The 27,809-nt window shown below is 40.3% G+C and overlaps 1 protein-coding gene across 1 annotated transcript in view; it reads left to right on the top strand.

The window, feature by feature from the left end:
- Window positions 1-21,957, top strand: part of LOC124487258 — a 40,102-nt gene extending 18,145 nt beyond the window's left edge. The window contains exons 63-119 of the mRNA XM_047049443.1: window positions 55-204; window positions 292-503; window positions 650-753; window positions 875-993; window positions 1,103-1,270; window positions 1,470-1,669; window positions 1,807-1,919; window positions 2,036-2,142; window positions 2,266-2,433; window positions 2,738-2,946; window positions 3,044-3,138; window positions 3,259-3,278; window positions 3,422-3,443; window positions 3,543-3,570; window positions 3,672-3,756; window positions 3,899-4,048; window positions 4,136-4,347; window positions 4,501-4,604; window positions 4,726-4,844; window positions 4,954-5,121; window positions 5,321-5,520; window positions 5,890-6,002; window positions 6,169-6,275; window positions 7,185-7,355; window positions 7,633-7,838; window positions 7,979-8,079; window positions 8,226-8,344; window positions 8,428-8,583; window positions 8,812-9,026; window positions 9,398-9,483; window positions 9,640-9,767; window positions 9,952-10,077; window positions 10,406-10,593; window positions 10,905-10,996; window positions 11,285-11,415; window positions 11,613-11,737; window positions 13,456-13,576; window positions 13,860-14,072; window positions 14,311-14,481; window positions 14,649-14,795; window positions 15,007-15,056; window positions 15,166-15,298; window positions 15,997-16,079; window positions 16,643-16,766; window positions 16,979-17,169; window positions 17,398-17,488; window positions 17,820-17,940; window positions 18,060-18,241; window positions 18,512-18,667; window positions 18,826-18,959; window positions 19,249-19,382; window positions 19,600-19,694; window positions 19,985-20,213; window positions 20,313-20,666; window positions 20,961-21,056; window positions 21,241-21,276; window positions 21,472-21,957. Coding sequence (XP_046905399.1) covers window positions 55-204; window positions 292-503; window positions 650-753; window positions 875-993; window positions 1,103-1,270; window positions 1,470-1,669; window positions 1,807-1,919; window positions 2,036-2,142; window positions 2,266-2,433; window positions 2,738-2,946; window positions 3,044-3,138; window positions 3,259-3,278; window positions 3,422-3,443; window positions 3,543-3,570; window positions 3,672-3,756; window positions 3,899-4,048; window positions 4,136-4,347; window positions 4,501-4,604; window positions 4,726-4,844; window positions 4,954-5,121; window positions 5,321-5,520; window positions 5,890-6,002; window positions 6,169-6,275; window positions 7,185-7,355; window positions 7,633-7,838; window positions 7,979-8,079; window positions 8,226-8,344; window positions 8,428-8,583; window positions 8,812-9,026; window positions 9,398-9,483; window positions 9,640-9,767; window positions 9,952-10,077; window positions 10,406-10,593; window positions 10,905-10,996; window positions 11,285-11,415; window positions 11,613-11,737; window positions 13,456-13,576; window positions 13,860-14,072; window positions 14,311-14,481; window positions 14,649-14,795; window positions 15,007-15,056; window positions 15,166-15,298; window positions 15,997-16,079; window positions 16,643-16,766; window positions 16,979-17,169; window positions 17,398-17,488; window positions 17,820-17,940; window positions 18,060-18,241; window positions 18,512-18,667; window positions 18,826-18,959; window positions 19,249-19,382; window positions 19,600-19,694; window positions 19,985-20,213; window positions 20,313-20,666; window positions 20,961-21,056; window positions 21,241-21,276; window positions 21,472-21,563 — 7,770 coding nt within the window. The 3' untranslated portion in view covers window positions 21,564-21,957. The remainder of the gene's footprint in view (window positions 1-54; window positions 205-291; window positions 504-649; window positions 754-874; window positions 994-1,102; window positions 1,271-1,469; window positions 1,670-1,806; window positions 1,920-2,035; window positions 2,143-2,265; window positions 2,434-2,737; window positions 2,947-3,043; window positions 3,139-3,258; window positions 3,279-3,421; window positions 3,444-3,542; window positions 3,571-3,671; window positions 3,757-3,898; window positions 4,049-4,135; window positions 4,348-4,500; window positions 4,605-4,725; window positions 4,845-4,953; window positions 5,122-5,320; window positions 5,521-5,889; window positions 6,003-6,168; window positions 6,276-7,184; window positions 7,356-7,632; window positions 7,839-7,978; window positions 8,080-8,225; window positions 8,345-8,427; window positions 8,584-8,811; window positions 9,027-9,397; window positions 9,484-9,639; window positions 9,768-9,951; window positions 10,078-10,405; window positions 10,594-10,904; window positions 10,997-11,284; window positions 11,416-11,612; window positions 11,738-13,455; window positions 13,577-13,859; window positions 14,073-14,310; window positions 14,482-14,648; window positions 14,796-15,006; window positions 15,057-15,165; window positions 15,299-15,996; window positions 16,080-16,642; window positions 16,767-16,978; window positions 17,170-17,397; window positions 17,489-17,819; window positions 17,941-18,059; window positions 18,242-18,511; window positions 18,668-18,825; window positions 18,960-19,248; window positions 19,383-19,599; window positions 19,695-19,984; window positions 20,214-20,312; window positions 20,667-20,960; window positions 21,057-21,240; window positions 21,277-21,471) is intronic.
- Window positions 21,958-27,809: the final 5,852 nt, after the last annotated feature.

Here is a 27,809-nt window from a genome sequence, read left to right as displayed (position 1 = left end):
GTTCAAGCCCTAGATTTCTCACGTGCCTCCTCTTTCTTCATCCATTTCTTCAAGGCAAGCGCCCGTCTGTCAGTGGACAGCTTGGTCACGCTGCTGAAATGCCAACTGGCCAGCCAAAGGACATACGACACAGAGACCTGGAAGCTGTTCTTCCAAAGAGTTGCTCCAGTTCTGGATCAGGCCCTTCTGAACTACTCCTCCACGGTATGCGCATGTAACCCCACAGTGGCACTGAAATGTTGCCTCAAGTGGGTGGACTTTGCTAACACATCTCTGTTTCTACCTTTCCAGGCTTCCAACATCAGCGGTCCATCGACACCACAGGCCCTCAATGCCATTGGAGAGCTCCTCATCCAGAATGTCAGCAGTGCCCAGCTGCAGGATGCCACGTTTGTGGCCACGTTGTTTCAGAAGAGGCTCCGCCCATTCCTGGCATCTTCCTCCGTGAACCTCCTGGCTTGTCTCAGCTCCAAAAACTTCAGTTGCCAGACCTACCAAATTGTGTAAGTGAAATCTTGTCCTCTTCTCTAATTCAGTAAAAAAAAAAAAAAAAAAAAAAAAAAAAAGAGAAAAAAAAGGAATGAGCCGGGGATGTGCTCAGGATGTAGCAAGGAAGGCCACATAACAGCAAGTGTGCTCTCCCTTCCAGCATTCAAGCTCTGAGCAGCCAAACCTCATCCATGGACGGAGAAGGACAAAAAGCGGTCTACTCTCACTTCATCAACCCATTCCTTTCGCGAAATGACTCTTCAGGTGAATATGGCTCTGAGTTGTGGAAATGAACACTGGCATAAGTGGCGGGCCCGTCCATTTAACCATTCATCCAATGCAACAGTGATGGTTGGGTAACTGTACGGCACTGATTTTGTTGCAGATCCCGGCTGTGTTTCAAACACCAGTGGCAGTACGGACTGGCTCAATAAGAACTTTGGCCACTTCTCTGTTTTTGCAACTCTGGAGGACCTACAAACTCTCAATGCAAACTTCTCCAGCGTAAGCCAATTGACCGATTGTCTGACACACTGCTTTCATTTCAATTCATCGCTGTGCTTCCAGGTCACGCGTGCATCACCCCTTCTTTTTCATTTTTGTTTGGATTCAGATGGAAGCGCTGTCTGTGCTTAGCCCAACCCAAGTGGCAGAGTTGACATTGACCTCCGGGGCACTGAATGATACAAAAGAGATCGCCCGTGTCCTCGAGCGACTTGAACAAGGGGACGCTTTCAACAATGTCGATGAGTTCCTGACTCAACTGACCTCAGACGGACAGGTACGCCGATCCGCTTTGGTACCGAAAGCTAAATCCACGCGTTTAAACCGTGCACCTGGGAAACTGCAACGCCCTCCCCTTGCTGATCTACAGAGAAGCACAATGGAAAAGCTGATTGGCTGCTGGCAGAAAACGTTGGCCAAATGCCATCATGGAGAGGAGTGACAATTTCACGACCTCTCATGTTATGTTTACACAGATACCTGACATCCAGCCATCCGTGAGAGATATCGTGATGAATCGGACCTTCGTCATCATCAGCCCTCACTTCCCGCTGTTTGAAAGAGCAGACTGGTTGGAGTGGTTCGACGTGAAGCTGACTCCTATCCTCCCCAGTGTCACTGCAGAGATGCTGACCAATGCAACTTCGAGCGTCAACTGCACCAACTACCAAGTGATGTGAGTATATACGTACTGTACCTCCAGCCCGCATCCCTTCTCACAGTAGGCATCGGTGGAGCACACACCGCTGGCACAGGTATATACTGCGTATGTGGGGATGGAGGCTATGAGTGTTCCCTTTTCCTCTGTTGCAGTGTGCGAGGGATGAGCAAGGCCTTCCCCAGACTTACACTGGATAGCAGACAGGCCATCTCAGGTGTTCTGCTGAATTACCTGAAGAGATCGGCCCCCATCATCAATGACAAAGGTAGGAGGCACGGAGCGAGCGCACCGGACCGTTGACACGTCACGCCCTTGTTACTTGATAAAAATAACAGTGTACTTCCCATTTCGGTCTTTCAATTGCTCACTTGTGTCCCACAGCTTGTAGAAAGGACATCAACAGTGACGCCGAATGGCTTGAAATCAACCTGGGTCCCTTCTCCGAGTACACGACCTACTCTACTCTGAAATACTTCAACATCTCAGGGGTAATACATTGGATACCAAGGCAAACGATGACCATTTGGAGACCGATATCCATAACGTTGACTCTTTATTGGGTGGACCGGACGTGTACCGTACTCGCATCATGTTTGTCTTCTATTCCTCAGGTGACCACTCTCGACGCTCTCTCAACAAACCAGAAAGCTGAGTTGCTACTGGACCCGGACTCGGGCGCACTGGACAATGAAACCATTGTGAAGCAGGTTTTCATCAGCTTGACAGAGAAAGAGCAGCTCGATGTGTTCTTCGAGACTTTTGTTGAAGTCACCAAAGAGGTGAGTGCACGATACTCGGGTCAAGATTTCCTGGCTACGTTAGCTGAAAAAGTACCCCAGCTTCTCAACTTCTATTGGGCTGGGCGAGTTTTAAACCTTCTCAGTTGAGGGCGCAAATAGAAAAAAAGGAATTGCAGATGCGATCCCTTGTGTTCAGGGAAGACCCGCTTTCAATTGGTCCATTTGGGACAGCTCATGAATTCCAATTGACTGAGTGAAAGGTCTGCTCCCCAGAACTCTGTGTCTGCCACTGTTACAAAGGAAGTGGCTTGTCTTCCTAACCCGTGAACCATGTCTTTCGTAGAGAAACATCACCATCATCAAAAACACAGCTGTTAGGGACACCATGCTGAACCTGACCTTGACGACTCTCGCCCCCGAATTCGCCACCTTTGAGCCGAGCGACTACCAGCTGTGGTTCCAAGTCAATCTGGTTGTTCTGCTGGCCAGTTTCCAACCTGCCAGCTTGGTTGTCATCCCAAGTAACATCAGCTGTGGATCCTACAATGCCATGTAAGAGATTTCTGTGCATGCTACAGACTCCTCGGCCGTGGCTTCAGAGAATCCCATCCAAAGACTGCTCTCATCTCTCCCTTTCATTTTCTTGCAGAATCCAAGGTCTTGAGCAAAGTTTGGCGTCTCTTCCGTCAAATCTCACAAAGGGTGTAAAGTCAAGCCGGGATGCGCTTATGGAGACATTCAGCGGTGTGTGAAAGTTGCTCCTTCCTTACCTACTGCATTCATGCCAAGCCATTTTTCTGAGCTAGGATCACGCGCTGCATTAACTGTTGCATTATCTAATTGTCTTCTTTTCTCGCCCCAAAGGTTGTCCAGATGCTGTGGTGGTAAGTTCACTCTGTACAAGCTTTTGCCTGAATGACACGCTTGCTAATACGAAAGGGGAATTGCATTGAGTGTATTGTTACGTTGTAAGCGAAAGCCAGTGAACCTTTTGTCTATGATAATCATGAACCTTTCTCCCCTCCAGTGCAAAGAAACCCCTGTGAACGGTAAGTTGGCGCTCTGAGAAACATTTGCGAAACCCTGTATTGTAAATTGGTCAAATTTCATTGACACTAAAGAACCACCGTTTCTTTCCCTTTTTGCAGAGGCCCAAATCTGTGCTGAGGTGGACAGGTAGGTGCAGGTCTTTGATTTCCAAAGCTAAGACTTTGAAAGACAACAGCCACTCTAAGCTGGCATTTATCAGACAATTAACTAAGTACGGTTTCTTGCAGCTCACTCTTACAACAGTACTTGTCCTCTGGCAATTCTTCTGGAACTCTGTGCAATTTCACCATCTCCGAATATGCCTGCGCCAAGGTACGTTTCGGAAGCCGGATAGGCCAAGATGTTGGGTGTCGGTGGACAGTTTGATTCCAATGTCTGTGTCAACGGTGAGGGTATTTGGGTTCAAGCCCTAGATTTCTCACGTGCCTCCTCTTTCTTCATCCATTTCTTCAAGGCAAGCGCCCGTCTGTCAGTGGACAGCTTGGTCACGCTGCTGAAATGCCAACTGGCCAGCCAAAGGACATACGACACAGAGACCTGGAAGCTGTTCTTCCAAAGAGTTGCTCCAGTTCTGGATCAGGCCCTTCTGAACTACTCCTCCACGGTATGCGCATGTAACCCCACAGTGGCACTGAAATGTTGCCTCAAGTGGGTGGACTTTGCTAACACATCTCTGTTTCTACCTTTCCAGGCTTCCAACATCAGCGGTCCATCGACACCACAGGCCCTCAATGCCATTGGAGAGCTCCTCATCCAGAATGTCAGCAGTGCCCAGCTGCAGGATGCCACGTTTGTGGCCACGTTGTTTCAGAAGAGGCTCCGCCCATTCCTGGCATCTTCCTCCGTGAACCTCCTGGCTTGTCTCAGCTCCAAAAACTTCAGTTGCCAGACCTACCAAATTGTGTAAGTGAAATCTTGTCCTCTTCTCTAATTCAGTAAAAAAAAAAAAAAAAAAAAAAAAAAAAAAAAAGAAGAGAAAAAAAAGGAATGAGCCGGGGATGTGCTCAGGATGTAGCAAGGAAGGCCACATAACAGCAAGTGTGCTCTCCCTTCCAGCATTCAAGCTCTGAGCAGCCAAACCTCATCCATGGACGGAGAAGGACAAAAAGCGGTCTACTCTCACTTCATCAACCCATTCCTTTCGCGAAATGACTCTTCAGGTGAATATGGCTCTGAGTTGTGGAAATGAACACTGGCATAAGTGGTGGGCCCGTCCATTTAACCATTCATCCAATGCAACAGTGATGGTTGGGTAACTGTACGGCACTGATTTTGTTGCAGATCCCGGCTGTGTTTCAAACACCAGTGGCAGTACGGACTGGCTCAATAAGAACTTTGGCCACTTCTCTGTTTTTGCAACTCTGGAGGACCTACAAACTCTCAATGCAAACTTCTCCAGCGTAAGCCAATTGACCGATTGTCTGACACACTGCTTTCATTTCAATTCATCGCTGTGCTTCCAGGTCACGCGTGCATCACCCCTTCTTTTTCATTTTTGTTTGGATTCAGACGGAAGCGCTGTCTGTGCTCAGCCCAACCCAAGTGGCAGAGTTGACATTGACCTCCGGGGCACTGAATGATACAAAAGAGATCGGCCGTGTCCTCGAGCGACTTGAACAAGGGGACGCTTTCAACAATGTCGATGAGTTCCTGACTCAACTGACCTCAGACGGACAGGTACGCCAATCCGCTTTGGTACCGAAAGCTAAATCCACGCGTTTAAACCGTGCACCTGGGAAACTGCAACGCCCTCCCCTTGCTGATCTACAGAGAAGCACAATGGAAAAGCTGATTGGCTGCTGGCAGAAAACGTTGGCCAAATGCCATCATGGAGAGGAGTGACAATTTCACGACCTCTCATGTTATGTTTACACAGATACCTGACATCCAGCCATCCGTGAGAGATATCGTGATGAATCGGACCTTCGTCATCATCAGCCCTCACTTCCCGCTGTTTGAAAGAGCAGACTGGTTGGAGTGGTTCGACGTGAAGCTGACTCCTATCCTCCCGAGTGTCACTGCAGAGATGCTGACCAATGCAACTTCGAGCGTCAACTGCACCAACTACCGAGTGATGTGAGTATATGCGTTCAGCATGCCTTTACATAGAGTTTCCTGAATTCAGTATCTGAAAATGCAATGTGGCCTTACAAATATTGCATTTTAAGATCAATGATCTACTTTTTGACAGATGTTCATTTCCACAACAACGTGCAATAGTGAAAAATTAACATGTTACTTACTCCACACAAATTATTGTTTATAATTTTTTGCAGTAGACTAGATAACAAAGTGTATTTGTTGCTGAAAGCAGTCATTTCCATTTTTTTATTTCCATGTAAAAACAAATCTCGGTAAATCATATTTAAAGTTTTATATACATATTTGCACATATTTCAAACTACTTTAAAAGATAATTACTCTGAATTTGTTTTATGTTTTCAGAGTTAAAGGATTAAGCAAGATCTTCAACAAATTGTCGCCTTCCAGAAAGCATGAGCTTGCTCTGGGACTTGTGGCATACCATAGAACATATGCTGGACAGAATAATGTTCCAGGTGCATGATGACAGTACTCTGTACTCTGTAATTGATTATGTGTTTACAACACAATTGCTACATTTCCATATATTTATGTTCCAGCTGCCATTAGTTTCAGTAATCATTACATTTTAAGTGACAGTCAATAACTAAATACACATTTTCTGATTTAAAAAACTTCCAGCTTGCAGAGAAGACATCCGAAATGATGCTGACTGGCTTGTCATCAACTTGGGTCCGTTTTCTCAGTACACAACCTATTCTGATCTACAAGCTTTAAACATCACAGGGGTAATATATACATGTTTTCTTTTCTACAACACCGTCAATCAGAATCAGAATCAGAATGGAATTTATTTGCCATGAAAGTTTGCACAGACAAGGAATTTGCTTTGGCAGGAAGGTGCATACAGTAAACATATAGGAATCTTACATTTAAATATGTGGTCTAACTATACTAAGGATACATAAACTAGCAATACTAAGTGGAATACAATTAAAATAAAATATACAATAAATAAAATATAAGTTGCCAATTTACAATATAAAATACAAAATAAAATACAAATATTACAGGAATTGAGTGTAGTGCAAAATGTAAATAGTTTTTAAAGACATTCAGTCAGTGTGAGCTTTGGCCTTGTTGAGGAGGCCAACAGCGGAAGGGAAGAAACTGTTTTTATGGCGTGAGGTTTTGGTCCTGATGGACAATGTATGAATGGGTGAATGAGAGACTAAATGTAAAAAGCTTTGGGTGCTGCTACAGTATATGAAAGAGCTATTAAATGCAGTACGTTTACCATTTACAACAATGTTATTATTATTTATTTTTTTACAATTGGTGTACATTATGTTAATGGTTAAGGTACAAAGACATTGCATATAGTATCAGGTGCGTTATCTTGATAGCACTCTTATTGCCACAGCTGTCAATAAGCATCAATGTTTTTCTTGCCAACTCAGGTACGTTTTGCATAGCCACATTTCTTTCAAGGAGCAAGCTAGGACAAGCATAATATCCATTTTCTTCATATCTTGGGCTTAAGCAATTCACATGAAAAATATGCAGTTGGCCTAAAACACACAGGCTTGTTTATTTTTCTAAAATATTGATCGTTGCAGTTTGGACTGGATTTTATTTGCAGAGAGTATATTTTTGTTGAATATTAATAAAACTGATGTTTTCTATCCTTCTTTTAGACATCAGTTCTAGACTACCTCTCGCCAAACCAGAAAGCTGAGTTGATTGTGGAACCCACCAATCTGGGAAATGAAACACTTGTGAGAGTATTTTTCCAACAACTCATTGCCACATCAAGTTTGGCTCAGCTTGATTCCTTCTATGAAGGGTTTGTGCAGGGTGCTGCTAAGGTTTGTGCTTTTAAGTTTTTAATCACTATATTTCTGACAATGGTCAATAATATGATGGCATAGCTGTTAATAGTGGTGTGCAGGGTTTGAAATGACCTTTGACTTTAACATTTATTTAAAGTTTCTTGCTACCTTATTGGTATCAATGGCACTTTTTAAAGTTCTAAAATCTTGTATTTGGAATTTAATTTAGACCCCATGTTGGCATCCCCTGCACCACAGTAAACCATTTTTATCAAGAGAGTGCCTCCTAATGCATTATTGTAATATTTTACAGCAAAACCTGACAACAATGGACCCAAATGTGAGAGACATTATCTTCAACATGACGCTGACAGCACTTGCCCCTAAATTAAACACTCTGAATACAGAGGAATTCAAGCTGTGGTTCCAGGTTTATCTCGTTTTGCTTCTGCCTAGCATCAATTCAGACACATTTGCTTCAATTCCAAGAAATATCAGCTGTGGCTCCTACCATGAAATGTGAGTTACTCTTCTGCATCTATGAAATTCTGAATGTTGTTTTTGCATTCAATATAGCCTAACATTTCTCCATGGGAAAACATAAACGTATTAGCTGTGTGAATGATTCTGTACTTTGTTCATTCAAATTGTTTTAACAGTGTAAAGGGATGTGACAACGTGTTTACTCGCCTCTCAGTGAAGCAGTCTGAACTGGTCTTCATCTTCAGTAAGGAGTATCTAAGAGAGCAATCCAGCACAGGTAACTTAATTTAGCCCCAAAATTGACATTCTTATGGTAGTAAGAATAGTCCCAGTAGTCTCTTTTATGGTCGGTGTCTTTTCCTTTTCATGTTTTAGAAATATAATGTAAATAAATATAAATGTTCTATATTTGATTTCCTTAAGGTCTGTCCTGCATTGAGTCTGTGATAGATGATAGAGACTGGCTTGAAAATAACTTTGGACAGTTTAGAACTGTTGCCTCATATGCCGACTTTGTGAGCCTGAAGAATGACTTCAATGGAGTAAGTCCTGAAAACAACCAATATTTTGAATCCTGGAATTGGAATGCAAGGCATATTTAAAACACTTTGTTTTCAATTGACAGGTGGAAGCAGCTGACCTCCTTACTTACATCCAGTTGGCCCAGCTTGCCACTGTTTCTGTACAACTGAAAAGTGTTGAAAATGTCCACAAGATAATGGCAGCCATCAGTCCACTTGACTTTGGCCCCTTCTTTGACATTGTCTCACCAACAATTCAGGTGCAAAACAATAACTTGTGTACAATAGGTCTGCCTGTCACCAAATTATATTTCCCATTAAATGATCTCTGTTGGTGTGATAGCTTATTGTTGAAAACTATGTAAGAAAAGAAGCAATCAATCACATTAACCATTCAATGCCTTTTGCCTTAGCTTTTTATGTTGAGTGCCATTGAATATAAATCCTGCTCTTCTTAACTTTATTGATACCACTGTCATGTCCATCAGGAGCACAAAGTCAACTACACGGGAGAGGTCAAATCAGCCTTCGTACAAGCGGTGTTGGAGCGAGGGAACCTGTCATCCCCCACCATTAATGACACAGAGTTCCTTGTTTGGCTCAGAGTTCGGCTGAACCCCCTCCTGTCGAAAATCTCAGCCAGCCAAGTGATGCCATTCTTTAAAATACTAAAGGCTAGAAGCTGCAACAACAGTCAAGAGGCGTAAGTAAAGATTAATACCTCTGAGGAAGTGTAATATAATCCATAAATAAAGAATATAAATGTGATATTTGTATGGTTTTATATTAGTCGGTAAGAAAAGGAAAATACCTGGTCTGGAAAAAATTAAGAGACCACTGCACCTTTTTCTTTCCTTTAAAAAAAAGTTGAGAAGTACAACTTTGAGTAATTGTACCCTTCTGTTCCTCTCTCAAAATTGTCCTTCTCAACTTTTGAGAACAACAGGTATTTGCCTGTTTTATGTGTTTCGCCAATATCTAAATAAACGATGCAATATTTTAGTATATCTGTCACATACATTTTATTTTGTCATTTTTTTCGTTGTAGTTTCATTTTAATTTCTCATTATTCAGAATTGAAGTATTGGACACACTGCGCTCAACACTGAATGATACGATACAGAGGGAAATCTATGAAAATATGCTCCTCCTCCTGCAAGGTTTGCATTCTAATCTTTCTATCTAACAACAATTGGTGGGCGTGGGTAAAAAATTATGTAGGATACAGAACTCAATTTTTTTTGCTCAAAGATATAATAATCTGTTATCACACCGGTTTTGGGAAATTGAAACTGACATTTGCTAATTGATCATAGAACCAACACAGCTCAGATGCTACGTCAATGGAAGCTTCTACTCATTTCTGAGGGGATCCTTCCTCAGCTTTGGATTCCCTGATCTGTCCACATTTTTGTCTCTTATGCCAAGCAATCGTCAATCAGAGGTAATATTTGAGGAAGCACATAATGTAATGTTTATTTTGTGTTTTTGTCTTTTTCAATTGAATCTTTGCTAAGATATTTGCTTTGAATGATCAATGAATGATGCGTGACTGCAATAGTGTTTATTTTTCTCCCTTTTTTGACTGACCGGTTTGTATATCCATTGGTTGATCCCTTGTATTTCAGCTCCTGAACTCTATCACTTTAACTGAGCTGAATTGGTTGCTCAGTCAGCCCAAAGTAACTGGCAATGACTCGAGTATCTGCATCATACTTAACAACTACAAAGGCATCCTTAGTTTTCTTGATATGGTAAATCTTTCATCTTCCTCTAGAATGTACTGCATTCAAATGTTACTGATATTTACTGGAATCAAGGCTGTTATTTTATTTAGAGCCTTGTGTAATAATTCATAACTTTTTTTTAAGAGATCACTTTTCAAAATGTAGTCATGGGATTTCAGATTGATTCATTCAGTATATTGTATTGTTATTTTGACCTGTTTTGTACTGTATAAATTGCATTTCATGTTAGTCAACTCACCTCAGTATAGAAGCAGTCATGGCAAAGTTCCAAAAACTAGAAAGCTTACTGGGTGTACAGTATGCTAAGTCTTTTATATTTGTGATTCCCTTTAAGGAGGATATCCCCACGAAAACAAAGAAGGCAATATTTCCTTGTGTGTGGAGAAAAGTCCTACGCACCAACACTTGGTCAGAGGTTAATGCCTGGTTTGACCGACTTACGAGCTACATGATCTTCCTCACCAAGAACCTCATAAGCTCATCGGAAGTGCAGAATGCCACATGCCTTTCATTCCAAAAACTGTAAGAGCCTTGTCATGTCATTAATTGAGTGAGAATACCACAATCAGCAGAAGGCTTCCTTAATTTTCCTTGAGAACCACTTTCTTGAAAATCTGCAAAAAATAGGCTAAGAAGATAAGATGTATGCAGTGTGCCTATACAATTGGCCTATATGGCACATAAAGCTCTTCTCTTTATCTAATATTAGCATGGTCCAGTACAGGTTGGAATTTAGTACTGTCAAAATAGAAAATATAATGAATTGTTCTTATCTATGTTGAAGTGATATAATTGATCTTAGAAGTTCATTTGTTACCTTTGTTTTCCCCCAGAGTCTCAGTCCTGGGCAGCAATTATACCTTCAACAATTCTGATTTTGGAAAGAGTGATGTGTATCTCACAATTAAAACTTACTTGAGCAATGGTAAGAGAAAATGTGTTTATAATCATCAAATCCAGACCCCCAAACGTGGCACACAACACAATTTAACATGGATGCACATTTACCATTTTATGGTCAGAAACGTTTAGGCTAGAATTTTTTTTCAGACCACTAACAACAAGCTTTATTACAGAGTTTTTCTCTTCCCCTGAAAACGAGTCAATTCTACGAGCCTTGGTTTTATAGACATGTCTGTTTTGTATTTTGTATGTATACAAAAATGTGTCAAGGCTTTTGTTAACATTTGCTCTTATATTTGTTATCCATAAGGTTCCTCACCTAAGTGCTACAATGCTTTCGATTCTGAGCTCAACTCTACCGACTGGTTTGTGAACTACATCAGCACATTTGTGACTTACATCTCGCTGAGTGACCTCAACTCCTTTGTGCCTTCCAGTAAAGTATGTCACTTAAAACATTCTATCTAATATTTCAAGAAGCAAGTTTTTAAGAGAGGCATCTTTTGGCTGCATACTGTTGTTGTCATCATTACAACCCTTTTCTAGTGCCATTCTTGCAATTAAGTTAGAGTGTGCATGTCTGTCCGTCCTTGTTTGTGTTGCGATACTCACTTGGCTGTGGGTGTGTGTGTTTGAAGATCTCTGTGTTCTTGGAGAACAAGGCCAATATTGAGCTCTTCAACAATACGGCCATAGCAAGGAATGTGACTGCCTACTACATCACTCAGCTCTACACACAGAACCCCACTTTCAATCCTCTACAGTAAGTATGCCTTGGAGCGTTAATGATATTGGCCGGGTTTCCCAGATTCGTTAAGAAGCTCTTAACGCTATGATCTTCTTAAGAACGTTCTAAGAGTGTTCGAAGCTCTTAACGCTAAGATCTTCTTAAGAACATTCTAAGAGCGTTCGAGAGCGCCCTTAGAACGTTCTTAAGACGCTCTTAGCGTTAAGAGCTTCTTAACGAATCTGGGAAACCCGGCCATTGGTAGGCCTCTACAGCACTGGAGGTGCTCCTCGGGGAGGACGATCCTCCTCAGTGAAATTGAATTGAAAAAAAAGTTGTTAAACATTTAAAGAGATTTTTATCTAAAAGATTTTAGATCAAACTAAATACATTAATGTCACAACTTCTTTTTTCAATACACTGTTTTCCAATGAAGGTCTACAGCAGGGGTGTTCAACCCTGTCTTGTATGTTTTAGATGTTTCCCTGCTCCAACACACTTGATTCAAAGGAATAGGTTGTTATCAAGCTTGGTGGAAGCCTGATAACAACCATTCATTTGAAGATGAGGGGCATATTTAGGGTCAGCTGTTGTGGTCCTACCTGATAGCTTGTGCTTAGTCTTGTCTCCTCTTTCCTGTCCTTCTTTACTTTCCTCTCCTCCTCCACTCTCATCTCATCTTATTCTTACCTCTTCTGGTCCACTCTGCTGTCCTGCCACACTCGCCTCCACTACTGCCTGTCAAACGTCAAATAACGTTATATTTGAGAATCATTAGTGTTAGATTCATTTCTTAAAATTATTCCCTGACCTCTCTGAAATTAGACGATCGGGCACTCTCCTAGAGAATGTGAAGTACCAACATATTTCAAAGCAAACACATAGTATGAATTAATACTACATCATAGGAAATATGACATGTTATACAAAAATGTATAAATTCATTAAAAAAAAATTACAATGAAGGGTAGGCAAATATATGTGCATTAAGAGTATATACATTTCAAACTCACTGAGGTACTGGAAAATCAGTGAAATGTTACATAAATAAATGTGTTTATTGATGTCTAAACTGCTAGCACATTGCAAATGTACAAGCGCTGGTGAATTAGGCGTACAATTATGACAACTGGCTCAACCATTGTGCATGTAATGAATTCTGTTATACCTAAATGTTTAGATGTTTGTGTTGGCAGACAATTGAACAGAGAACCAATAGAGTACTTTTTTTATTTTATTAACATAACTTAAGCAATTCATAATATAGGAAACTGCAGACAAATGAAGACTATTATCATTTGCATGAATGTGGGTTACCACAGCATTGACAATTAGACAAAAATTGATGTGGACGTTGAACAAGTAGGCTACTTCAGAGATGACAGAGATTTTCAATTGTGATCTGAGAAATATAGTTACCAAAAGCACTGAGAAGAAATGTCATAACCAGTTGCATCACAGGCACTGAACTGATCTATCTATTATTCCAGAAATCTGTGTGTGTCACCAACATCATCGCAAGCAATGTGCCCTTTTATAATTCCAGGAGTGCCACCAATTTTATCACCAAATTTCAAATAATCTGTATTTGTGTTTCACTGGCATCTTAATCACTGACTGTCTCACGGGCACTGTGCAGTAGTTTTATACAATTCTGATAGAACGGCGGAAATGATTTTGTAGAAAAGGGCAAAATGAATATATAACATACATAACACTACCATAATGAGTTAATTTTGTTTCATTTTTTTCAGACTTCCTGGCTTCTTCCTGTGTGATGTTCCAAGCTCTGCCTACATCTCACTAAGCGAGAAAGCCAGTTCAACAATCCTGGATCTCCTCCACCAGTTTTGCAATGGAACTCAAGATCCTCAGGTACAAGTGTATTCAAATGATGACCTCTGAATGACCGTTGTCATGCCTTTATTGGGGGGGACTAAGATATCAAGTAGGAATCGGAAAATACAAATGTACATTTTGTATTATTTCTTAAAATGTAATTTGATAATGATAAAATGAGTCAAACAAAATATATTACACATAATTACAGTTAATTTCTATATTGATATTAACTACATTTGAATCTACATGTAATATGCTCTACCAGTATATTAGTTAATCCTTTAACCAACATCTTTGCCTGTCTTTGTTAACACAGATCTCTGCTGCTTTGGCAACAAACTTCCAAACCATCACTCAGAGCACCATAGTCACTTTGGGGAGCTCCATCACAGGGCTGACCACCACCCAGATCTCTTCTGTCTCTTCTTCCGTGCTTGTGTCCTCTCTGTCTTCACTTAGCTCCCTGAGTGGCTGGAACATGGGCCAGGCCAGCACATTGATTCAGACCATTATAAGTGGAGGCTACCAGGTGAGGGTTGTGTAGCTTAGCAAGATATTGCATTGTACTATCGTTACCACTACTTATTTACTGGGCAGTGACACTTTAATTCACATCCTATTTGTTTTTCCATTTGAGTAATTCAACAAATATTCTTCAGAGACACTGTATGCAGTTGAATTTCTTTGAAAACAATTTCAACAAATAGTTGCCATTAATAGTTACAACCAATACAATGCTCATAAGTATCATTTTTTTTTTACAACAGATTAACAGTGGATTCTCACTGATTTCATTGGGCACGCTGATTGAAGGTGTTCCCTCTGCAACTATTTCAAACATATCCACTAGTGAACTCCTGATTGCTTCCAAGAGCACAACCTTTGTCACCAATATTCTGGCAGCTCCATCAATTGTGCAGCAGACATATATTGACAAGGTAACATTTTTACTTAGGGATAAACATAAGAGCCTTGTACAAGTAAGTGGCAATAAACTCAATAAAAGTGGCAACAATTATAAAAATCATTTTGCCCTGGCTCTAACTGATAACAAGTATGTAATAGATGACACTTTTATTTATCTTTTACTGTTTTTTTTGGATAGATCATCTCCATCAACCAAAGTGTGTATGTTTTATTGATGAACGTCCCTGATAAACTGGCAACAGAAATACCCAGGGTACTTCTGACATTCTCTCAGGAAACTATTGACGTACAGGTTGTCAACAAAAAAACTTGGAAACAAGAGCAGGTGAGATGCTGCGTTGTTTATTGACGCAGGGATAGTTATTTAACATTTTAGACAAGGAGAGTGTGCGTTTTTCCTATTGCATGAACTTAAGTAGCTGTTTTTTCCTGTCTTATGCCAAAAGTTCAGTTATCTTTGTAATCAATTTGTTACCAGAATAACATTGGTTCAGACTTATAATTGCAAAAACGCTATTTATAACACTTTTTCCTAGGCTGTCATCTTTTACGGATCAGTGGCCAGCACAAACATAGATCCAGAGGAGTAAGTTATCCATTTGTTTCTTTAATTAAAAAAACTTATTGATATAAACTAGTAACAAACATGAACGTTAGTTGCTAGTTATCAGCCCTTCATATTTTTTCCCAAACAGGCTCTCACCCTCCTTGCTACAAGGGTTCACATGCACGTCAGTGCAGAATTTGAAAATCATCAAAATTCAGCAGCTAGTGAAGGCCTGCAGACCCAAGTTAAGTAGGAAAAAGGTGGTTCTAAAGGAAACACAGGTTAGTAGCACAGCAACAAATCTTAAATGTCTGAAAGGTGTGGTGTATAGTTCAGCCATCCCACAGTGGAATTGAAATTGATTTGCTATCACAAATAAATTACATGGCGTATATGGTTCTTAGATTGTTCCAATTTCCTCCTCCTAAAGATATCTGACAAAAGAAGGAACAACCCCCCAAAAAATATTTCAGCATCACATTACAAACTAAATAGAAAGCCCATCCTTTGTGATACGAGGCTTTGCATCACCAAAGTGCCACCATAAAATTAGGGGCTCCTAATCCTAAATAACTAAAATGGTTCAATTGTTCACATTGCCTAACTATTGAGATTATACCAAATGTGTGAGATATTTAATTGAAGAAGAATGTATTTCTCTAGAAAGGTTTTATATATAAAATCGAATCAACATCCAGCTTCAGAGTGCACAGCTGCTGTGCTTTAGAAGTTGTCTTCTGAACTTGTTACTCTTGTGGTGCATACCTGTTTGTTGAAGTCTGTATGTTCCACCCAGGAAAGTTGCAGATGCTTGGAATGCTTGGCTCATTGGCTATTTAGCTGGTTAAATTAAAATAACTCATGAATGTACTGGGACACCCTCTATTTAAGGATATGTTGTCATCACATTCCTGTCAAACTGCTTGTCTAAAACATATGGTATAGTTCAAAGACCTAAATGGTTCTCCTATTTTCACAGCTTACCTGCATGTACAATTTACTCGAAGACAACCTCTCCCAGAACTTCACAGACTACCCTTCAGAAATGCTACTCTATTTCAAGTAAGTGTGTATATAGCAGTATATGCAGCAACTAGTAGAACATTTGCAGCTAATTTATATTGCATTATATGTCATTAGAGCAGTGGCACTCCTCCTTCAACCATGTCGCTTATCAGTAAATGTTGTTTATTACCAAAACCCCAACATGTATAAAGGCTCAGTGTCTTCACTCAACCAAGCACGTTTATTTATAGAGCTATTATATGCAATGTAAATCGCAAGGGCTTTCACTGCATAAATGTTCAGGTTGTTTGCAACACAAGATGTTAACTTGTAACACGTATACAGGCCTATATTGTTTATAGGGGTTGTTGATCAGAAATTGTGATTGTTAATTAAAGACCAGTTTCATCATGCCATACTATACATCCTCCTCTGAGAAAACATGCATTCAATCATTGCTGTCAACATGCCTTAGCTTGAAGCCCAGAGCCTTAGGTGGTACCGCTGTGCCTTTGCGGTTTCTTACTCGCGCCCTTGGTGTCTAATACAGTTGTTTGTTAAATAGTTGTTTACTTAGTGTTTGATAGTTGACATTGTTTTCATTTGAATCTTACTCTTAGCTATGCGAAGGTGGAGAAAAGCAGATGCCGTTCGTATTTAAGTGCAGTAGGTGCTGCAGACTTCTCCATCCTGTCGAGTTTGTTAAAGAAGGACGTGCTTTTGAACAATGCAAAGAGCTGCTTGGTAAGTAAGCTCATCAACAGAAAATCTGCAAGATGATAATTTGTCCTCAGACATACTTTTTATTTTATTTTTTCAAACTACAAATCCATCAAATAGAAACTAATTTCAAGTGGCTTATCATTTGTATTGCTTAGAGCAGCTTTGTGAGCCAGCAGACTGATCATCAAAATAATTGCAGGATTGTTTTCACGTGTTTCTCATGGACTCCCTAGGGTATTAGTGGGCTAAATCTCAGCAGAGACAATGTGGAGGTGTTAGGCAACATGTGCTGCATGCTGGATAGCACCTACATCCAGAACTCTGATGAGCTGATCCTGGAGAAACTCAAGAACTGCAATGGACTCTCAAGCACACAAGTATCTGCCATCGAAGCACGTCTGCTTTCTGGGAACACAACATATGGGTAAGTGAATATCCTTTTGGTTCTTTTCATGACTGTTTGTCAGGGTAGTGAATAATTAGAAAATGGCAAATAGTGGAAAATAAGCAGGAAAGGTTCAGTGCCTTCCACAGTTATTTAAATGCTTGAGACATTCCTGTATTGATGGCATAATCCAGAGTAAAACCTACCTCTAATTGATATACTTGAGTATGAAAGATATATGCATATTTCCTTTGCTTTTGTTTTTAGAACACCCTCTACTTGGAATCAACAAACCTTGGAGGACCTTGGAACCCTACCACTGTATTTGACTAGAAACATATGGGACATCTTTCCAACTGTAAGTTTTCTTGAACTATACATGTAATAATATGAAACAGGAGAAAACAGATGTCTCTCACAGTGGCTGCGCTACTAATTTGCACCATTTGCTAAAAAGTTAGTACATCCATAAATACATCTATTTTAAACACCACAAATGTTTTCCCTCCTAAGGTTTACTCATTTGTCTAACAGAAAAAATAGACTAAACTGACCTTTTCCTAAGAACCACTCAACCACTCTAATCATTCAAGGTGTCCCCATTTCATTGCATGTACTTTATGTTGTTAACGGTTGGAATTACTGTAATTGTAACAAAGGTTTGTTCTGGTTTATTCTTACTTTGCCAGCCGGTGAAGAGAAGTTTCTTGAGGTTGTATATGCCTCGGCTTAGGACGAAAAACACAGGAAAGAATAAACTGAAGGAGCTGTTCACACAGTGCACCTCACTGAGAGTCAAACGAGGAGCAGGTGTGTGTCCTGCATTAGTGTGTGTGTGTTTGTGTGTGTGTGAGTTTACATGTGAAAGAAAATGCTTTCAACATCTCTATTGCATATGAGTGTTCATAACCTTACTGTTCTTGCATTAGGATGCACTATTGGCAACATAACCCAGACCACCATTGCGGACCCCTCGTTCCCCTTCGGCTACGATGTTACCCAGTTTGATCTTTGTCTGGATGTTGGTGTGCTGACAGAGAACTTTGCCGCTGTTACTGAGAAAGTGGATGACAATGGCTTCCAAAAAGTTATCTTGGCCAAACTTAACCAGGTACTGATTTATCAATATATGGGGAGTCATCAGTCAATCATGCCTCTTTGGCTTCATTCAGTTGAATTTCAGTTGCAGAGACAATGTGGTTGCTCATTCTTTGTACTGTATGTTCAGTACAGCATTGAACAATGAGAATAATTGTGCTCTGTGCTCACTGTACAAAACATGAACAGTATATAAACTTTCACATTGAAATTTGATATTTTGCGTTGATCTTCAAAAAAAACAATAGTGGATAGTGTTTACAATATAATTGGTGTCCCACAGGGTAACCCTTCAGGCATTGCTGATGAGCAAGTCCAGTTGCTAGGTTCAGTGTCTCGCATTGCCACCGTTGACGACATCACAAAATGGAACGTCACTAAGATTGACACTCTGTCAGCACTAATGAAGACTGCTGATGGTCCATGGGAAGCAACTAAGGTACAGTATTTAAGTTTAGAGGATTTAAAAATATAAATATGAAACAATAAAAGCATTGTTTATTATCCAGAATCAAATGGGTTTCTTTTTTAAATGTATTGTTTATATCTAGATTTGTTTCATTGTACTTCAAACTGCTCTATTTTTATGCTATTTAGAGTAGGGCGATTATCACCAAATACCTGGGCGCACCAGGCAACTCCTTGGGAAGTTTTGAACTAAATGCCATTGACTCCAACCTTTGTGCTTTGGACATCAACGTATTGAGTGCTATTACCGCAGATAGCCTGAAGTAAGTATTTTGGAATTATCTTTAGACTAGTTCAGATAGGATATAATTCAATGATATGGATGTTTTATTTTATCAAGTGTTTAATGTACATTTAATTAATCAAGTATTATATGAAAAGTATAACATTTTGGATAGACCATTTAGTCATTATGAACTGTATGGGGTATATGGTAGTAAAATAAAATAAAATACAGTCTAGCTATTGGCCGATCCAACTCAGAATTACTAATTACAAAGTCATATTTAGGACCAACTGCATTCATAACAGTTTCCCCTTTTGTATTGTAAGGCATGCGGCTGCCCTAGATGTGACATCATGCTCAGCTGAACAGAAGAGAGTTTTGTACACCATCAGCAACTCCTCCTTTATCTCACAACCTAGTAACTCCGGTGTATTCTACCAACTCATCAGCCCCTATCTAGGTATGAGCACAATTTATTTTACATATGTTTACTTTGTGCACGACCATACAATGCATATACATTGCATGTTGCAATTTGACTACGTAAACAGTATGACAACACTTTACACACACCATATCAACAATGTGTGAAACCACAAAACATGCACACAAATCCATCCTCTGTAGATCATCACTTAGTTTTTTGGGGTTCTGAAGACTCCCTTTCTGTTTTGCAGGCGGTGCTCCATTACAAGATATCAGGATGCTTTCTACTCAGAATGTGAGCATGGACATTGCTGTTTTCCAAAATCTGGACATCAAGGTTGTCACGGTAAGGGTGAAAGCACTGGAAATAAGCATAGAGTAGTGCAAAACTGTATGGTTTTTTATTTGATTACACTACTTTGCATTACTCTGGGTAGCAGCACAAACTCGGAGTCCATCTCTACAGTGATACTACAAGGGTTAGAACTTAACTGTAGTATTTTTTTCCTTCCCAATGTATTGGCTTTGCTTTAACTTGCCTTCTACTAAATATATTTTGGTCTATGCCTGTCTTCTTTAGGGTTATCCTAACATGTTACTTATTCTCTATTGCTCATATTGTCTTAAAACATACAGAACCTGACTGTGAGTGAAGTAAAAGGACTTTTGGGTTCTAACGTACAAAATCTGAAGACGTTTGAGAACAACACGGTCGTACAAGCATGGATAGCCGCACAACCCCAGGCTGAGCTTGACACTCTTAACCTGGGTCTGAGAGGTGGAACCAGACCTCTTGCTGAAACAACTCCGGCATCAACAGTCACAACAGCAGCAGCTACAGACACAACAGCTACATCCCTGCAGGGTAAAGACGTTAAAATAAGAAATATGTCTTTACCTTGTCTATTAATGCATGTCATGTTGGTGTTAAGTGTTTTTCTCCCTTGTCCATCAACTGCTTTAGCTACGGACACTACACCAGCAGAAACATCAACAGTAACATCAGCAGCAACAACAGCAGCAGCATCAGCAGCAACATCATCAGCAACATCAGCAACAGCATCTGAGGCAACATCAGCAGCACCATCAGAGGCAGCATCAGCAGCAACATCAAAGGCAGCATCAACATCAACAGCAGCAACATCAGAGGCACCATCAGCAGCAACATCAGCAGCAGCATCAGCAGCAACATCAGCAGCAACATCGGAGGCAGCATCAGCAGCAACATCAGCAGCAGCAACATCAGTAGCAGCATCAGCAGCAACATCAGCAGCAACATCAGCGGCAGCATCGGTGACAGATACTTCATCACAGCAGGGTAAGGGTGAAAAAAAGTGGGCAACACTACATTAACTACTAACTGCATAGCACTACCTATTAGTTACACTTAATACACGTAATACCATTAAATTACACAACAATTCCTATGTACATTCTACTTACAATGTTTGTTTTTTTACTATAGGCGTTGCCATGTACAGTACAGTACAGTTAATGTTACTTAAATGTAACAATTTTCCAAAAGGTGTATTGAAAATCTAATTTCATTTTTTTCAAAAGATCTCATGATGTTTGTGTTGAATCCTTCTCTCTTGCTCATCTACTGCTTTAGTTACCAACACTGTAACATCAGCAGGAGTAACAACAGCAGCAGCCAATACAGCAGCACCTTCTGGAGCAACTGTGACAGATACTTCAACGCAGCAGGGTAAGGACAGAAAATTGCCACTTTTTCAGCAGGACAATATATTTAATAAAGAGCCGGGTATATTCAAATATATTCTTCCAAAACATGACCTGTTGGTGTTAATCTGCTTCAATTAACACTCTTTGAGTGTAAAATGTTTCTATCCCTTTCTTTCCTACTAATGAAACTCCAAATGTACCAACAGCAGCAACGGCTACAGCCACCAGCACAACAAAGCAAGGTAACACTTCTAATCTAGTTATAGTGACACTATTTCACTCCCATGGAAACACAAGGGCCCTGTATGCCAGTGAAAATTCATACTATGCTTTGTCATAATATAAATTGGTATGATAGTAAAATGTGTTGCCAAAATACTTCACTGATACTGCTGTAGATAGGTTTTGATATTTATTGTTTGGTTTCACATCTTCAGGAAGCACAAGTGGGGCATCAAAACGTGGAAAAGATCTGGGAGCCCTGTCATTCTGTTTGGTTCTACTCACCATCATCATGAAGATACAATGATGAAGACACAGCAGTATACTGCCAATACTATATTGTAACTTTATCTATTTTATTTACCATACAATTATGCTATGTATTACTTATGTTCTAAGACATTCAAATCATGTATGTAATCACTTCCTATCTTCAATGTAAACTCTAAGACATTTAAATATGAAATCATGATACTGAACAAAATCAGTTACTGTTAATTCTGAAAAAACACTTATACACAAAACTAATTCAAGACAATAACGCAAATAAATATATATAACTACTATGTAAATCAGTTCAATATATCATATTCTTACATATATATCTGTATTTAACACTTGTTTTCAGCAATCTGTATTTATCAACTTTATATGTTTTGAACTGCATAATATTAAGATGATTAATAAAATGTTAAACATAATGTCTTAAGAAGGTTGTCAATTACTTCTCACAATTGGATGGCTGTGTTTTTTTTTGTTTCAAACACTTTAATAATATTTTTTTCATTGGAATAAGCTTTCTGCAGGTTAATTCAATTTCAATTTATTTTATCAAGAGGGACAGTGTACATTAATGAACATTAACATGTAAATGCACCCAATTATAGCCAAAAGGCTAGTTTCCATTAGCAGTCCCCCTGCCAGAGTGAAAAAGGCTATGCAACCTAAAAAAAAGGCATCAAGTTCAAATATATCCATCCATCATCTGCCGCTTTTCCGGGGGTCGGTCGCGGGGGTAGCAACCTAAGCAGGGAGGCCCATACTTCCCTCTCCCCGGCCACTTCCACCAGCTCTCCCTGGGGGACCCCGAGGCGTTCCCAGGACAGCCGAGAGACATAGTCCCTCCAGCGTGTCCTGGGTCTTCCCCGGGGCCTCTTCCCAGTGAGACGTACCCAGAACACCTCAGCAGGGAGGCGTCCAGGAGGCATCCATCAGGTGGGAGTCGGGTGGCAGAGCGGGTAGAGCATCGGGCTAGTAATCTGAAGGTTGCCAGTTCGATTCCCGGCCGGTGCACTTCGTCCTACTTGCCTCGGGAAAAATGTCCCAGTACTTACTGTAAGTCGCTCTGGATAGGAGCGTCTGCTAAATAACTAAATGTAAATGCCCGAGCCACCTCAACTGGCCCTCCCCCTGGTCGAGTTAAAATATAACATGCATCAAATCCCAATACACAAACCCCACTTGGTCCTTAACCATGGGTAGAAAGGAAAGAACAATGGGTACAAACAAGTGATAAATATAATTTTACTGCTAAAAATAATTCTTTAAAATTCTTAAAACAATTTTAAAAAATAATTCTAAAAAATAATTCTAAAAAATAATTCTAAAAAATAATTCTAAAAAATAATTCTAAAAACTATTTATAAAAAATATTTCTAAAAACTAATTCTAATAAATAATTCTAACAAATAATTCTAAAGAATATTTCTAAAAAATAATTTTACAAAGTAATTCTACTGCTTACCCACTAAACCCACTAACTAATTAGAACCCTATCTTTTAAAAAGTTCATACACCATAGTAATTGGTGAACAGTATAATGCGCGTTGGGAACGGAATAGTGCTTTCACAGTTTGTTGGTCTGTAAAGCAGGAGTGCTGTTTACCCAATGCACTAGAGGAGCAAGGATGAGATGATGGGCAAGAGGGTCATGTAGGAACCAGGTGGTCCATCAGAGGGTATTAAAGACTGATGTCTGACTTATAGACTAGGTCCAAACGTCAGTAGATGTTGACAGCTCACCTCCCTCACCAGGGAGGAGGAAAAAGAGTTGGAGACATACATAGGCCATAAGGTGAACTTGGAAAAAGTGGCTACTGTCTAGAAAGTGATTTTGTTCCCACACCTGGCCACCACTATTTAAATGCATTTTTGCATAGACAACGCACTTATGGACTTTTTGTTAAAGTTCTCCTCAAAATATCCTGCAGTTTTTTGTCACAATCCATAAATGTATATATTTGTAAAAAAAAAAAACGAAATTCTTATGCTGCTGGTTTTGCTTGTAACTTTATTTTTATTCATTTTAGCAACACAAAATTGCTCTCAAACTGTCATTTATACATGTACCTAAACATTTGAGACAGGTATTGGTGCAAAAGTGTGAATGTAGACCACGAATAATGGTACATTTGTAGAAAATATACTCATACTTTACGGATTGGTACTAAGCAAAATTAAACATACACATTGTAAATTTAGCAAAACTGTGATGTTTTATACATAAACATTTTCAGTAGGCACAGTGTAATCACAGAAAGATAAAAAGAAGAGGCACACTGGCCCAAGTTGGCTGAAATGACTCAAAATGCTACCCCGTCCCCCTTAATTCTGAATAATGCCAAACATTTGACCCTAACCCCAATTCTACAAAAGATTAATTGCAGCTCAAAATCAACCTAAAATACAACACAGCGCATCTTTACTCATCAGTATCATCCCTATTCATCAGTAACATACTCATCAGAATCATCTTTACTCATCAGAATCATCTTTACTCATCAGAATCATCTTTACTCATCAGAATCATCCCTACTCATCAGTATCATCCCTACTCATCGGTATCATCCCTACACATCAGAATCATCTTTACTCATCAGAATCATCCGTACTCATCAGAATCATCTTTGCTCATCAGAATCATCCCTACTCATCAGTATCATCCCTACACATCAGAATAATCTTTACTCATCAGTATTATCCCTACTCATCAGTATCATCAGAATCATCCCTAATCATCGGTAACATCTTTCCTCATCAGTATCATCCCTACTCTATCATCTTTCCTCATCAGTATCATCCCTAATCATCAGTATCATCCTTAAGCATCAGTATCATCCCTATCGCTATAGTCAGAGCTGTCATCCCATGTAGCCCTTTCCTCTGTTCTGTTCCGATAGTGCAACCAGTAGCTGAAAGTGACAGTGTGTAAAGTGACTAGTGAGAAGTGTATCCGTGTCCATATCTTTGTTCATTCAGAAGCCTGATGGCCCTTGGAAATAAACTATTGTCCAGTCTGCGTGTGTGAGACCAAATGCTACGGTATCGCCTGCCAGAAGGCAACAAGGTAAAAAGACTGACTGATTGGTGGTAACAATCGCTTACAATCCTGCCAGCTTTCTTGAGTCCTCCAGGTGACTGCTAACTCCCCATCCTCAAGGTGCCATCCATTGCCAATTGGGAAAGGGGCACACATTATACCCATCAGAGAATGTCTCATTATGGCTGCTTGATAGTTTGCCCTTTTGCAGTGTTGATACAGGGCGTCACTTGTCGGGGGCATGGATAGTTCTGGCAAAGCTGACGATGCCATGCAGAATGCTTTGTATCTTGCATCGTTCATGGTTTTGGCAGATGAGTGGCCATACAGGTGGCACACATATTTGCAAAGTAGTTGCAAAGTAGTTCATCATGGTGTCAGTACAATAACCTCTCTCTCAACGTCAGCAAGACTAAGGAGATGATTGTGGACTATAGGAGGCGACAGGAGGAGGAGCATGCACCCCTACACATCAAAAGATCTGAAGTAGAGAAGGTCAGCTGCTTCAAGTTCCTCGGGGTGAACATCGGCAATGATCTCACCTGGTCTGTTCATTTGGACAAGGTGGTCAAAGCGGCCCGTAAACGCCTCTTCTTCCTGAGGAGACTGAAGAAGTTCGGTATGGACTCAGTCATCCTCACTAACTTTTACAGATACACTCTAGAGAGCATTATGACCGATTGCATCACAGTGTGGTATGGGAGCTGCATAGACAGGGACCGCAAGGCCCATAGTGTGGTCCGTTCTGCTGAGTTCGTCATCGGCAGGCAGCTCCCAGCCCTACAGGACACCTACCACACACGTTGCCTCAGGAAAGCTGGCAAGATTCTAAGAGACTGTTACCACCCATACTTCAGTCGCTTTACCCCATTTCCTGTTTCCTTCTGGCAGGTGTTACCGCAGCATTCGGTCACGCACACGCAGACTGGACAACAGTTTCTATCCAAGGGCCATCAGGCTTCTGAATGGACATTGATATGGACATTGATTCACTTCATACTAGTCACTTTACACACTGTCACTTCAACTACTGGTTGCACTATCATTAATATTGTGCTATTATACTTCACTGTACTTCACTTAATTTAGAATAGGTTTATAGGGTTAGTATTTTTTTGTTTAGTATATTGTATTTTTATATTTATCTGAGGTTCACTTATTTAAGCTTAGCATAGATGTAATGAATGTTATGTGTACTTATATGTTAGGTCATGCCAGGTGCTTACGTTGTCTTGTCTGAAGAATTTCAGTGCCCAGTGTTGTTCTGTGCATCTGACAATAAAATACTTGAAAATGAATAAAAGTTACACTGGTCCAGGTTAAAAATGCTACCCAGATTTGTAAATGCAGTCAGGTATACATGTTTCTCACAAGCAACAGAATATTAGCCTGGCTCTGCCCTCCTACATACTTCCGCTCAATTTGGATTTTTCTTCTATACTAGGTTTGGGAGTTTGACTTTGAAGTTGGTTTTCAAAAAAAGAAAAAATGTGTAGGTCCAATTGATAGTTTGCCCTTTTGCGAACAGAGGGAGTGGCTGAGAGCGATGACGTTAATGTCGTGCACTAGTTTTAGTAGTTCAGTAATGGGCGGAGAAAGATGCGAGCGAAGCTATTCTGCGGTTGTGGCAACGCTGCCGAATATCCTTAATATATAAGTTAAAGCCGGAGCAAGAACATTCCTTGCTGAGTTTTGTGGGTGGCCATGATGTTGTGGCCCTCCTGCCCACGGGGTTCGGGAAAAGTTAAATTTTCCAGCTACGGCAGCTAGCTCCGTTACAGTAGTGGTGAAGGAGTTGGCTAAGGCGAACGTTTGCGATTGGTTATGGCAGATCAGAGTGGCTCTGGGCAGATCCAATAGTTTTAAACTTCAACAGAGGACCCGCCTTCAAGGAAGTTAACGCTTGTCAATGGAGCGATCCCAGACCCTCTGTACAAATGAAATGAAACGTACAAGGGTCTGGTTAGGACCAGGCTAGCAGAATATGCCTTTGTTTTGCCTTTGCCATACATGTTAGGGATGTGCATCTCCATCACTGAGGACGATGCAATACACATCTCGATGCACTGCCAACGATCCGATACATTAAAGATACAAAAAAGCAACTACCAATGCCATACGATTCACCCCTATTGCGATGCAGTGCGATTTGACACGATGCGATTCAATGAGATGCGATGCAAAGGGAATATTATGCTATATGCAATTCAATATCGTAATGATTTACATTTATGCTATGATTTATTTCTTTGTTAGACTGAAAATCCTCAATTAACTAAATAAGTGAAAGTTTTATTTCACATATTAAACAAAGTCTCTGACAAAAGATAAAATAACATTAGGCCTGGACCTTGCCTTCTTTCCTGTTGTGTTCTCTGATTGTAAAAATGGGTAAACTATGACTGGCAGTCACAAGCTGCTGTAAACACTGTCATTTAACACCACACACAATTGAACTCATACGTCCTACTTTTCCTACTCATACGTCCTACTTAAGATTTTTCTCAATGACTCAGATATCTCTTAATTACATTTTCCCAGACAACATTTACATCTGTGCCAGATCCGTTTTCGAATCAGCAGATTCGCGTAGTAGCAGTCGCACTCACTATGCAGATCTGCACCAAATTTGCACCAGACCTCTATAGCAATTCTCGTTGTGACATTCCGTCCGGCGGTTGCGGTGCCGATCCGGGGCAGTTGCGCAGACCAGACGCGCCACAACTGAATCGAGTCCGCCGGGGGGGGACTCGATTCGATTCATCATATACAAATATGATGAAAAAAACAGTTGTAATGCACATAAGGTTTAGGCTGACAATCCAGATCTTAACCGGATGATAACCATTGGGTCTTACTGGTTTTGGCCCATACGGGTATGACGGGCCATAGCCGAAAGCGCCAAAACCCTGATGAAAACCGACACTGGCTGGTTTGGGCCATACCTGGCCCTCACATGTATTGCGGTCGACATCCTTCTAGCCCGCCAAAATCTTAGTTGGACTGGTACAAATTTAAATATAGGGGTCGGAAATGTTTTAAAATATTAACAGTAATGATTCTAGTGTACATTTTACAACACATGCCAACACATGTGACTTTAATACAGTGCTAGAATTAATTTAAAAAAAAATAATGTGTAGTGCTAAAATATCTACTAATTTCTTTCTAAATTGGTCCAGTCCACATTGGACACAAAACGCAATGCGTGTACCTCGTTTGGCCTCAACGGAT

The sequence above is a fragment of the Hypomesus transpacificus genome, chromosome 26, assembly GCF_021917145.1.
Source record: "Hypomesus transpacificus isolate Combined female chromosome 26, fHypTra1, whole genome shotgun sequence".
NCBI classification, from domain to species: Eukaryota; Metazoa; Chordata; class Actinopteri; order Osmeriformes; family Osmeridae; genus Hypomesus; species Hypomesus transpacificus.
Note: the sequence above shows the minus strand (reverse complement) of the source record. Positions and strands in the feature narration are given on the sequence as shown.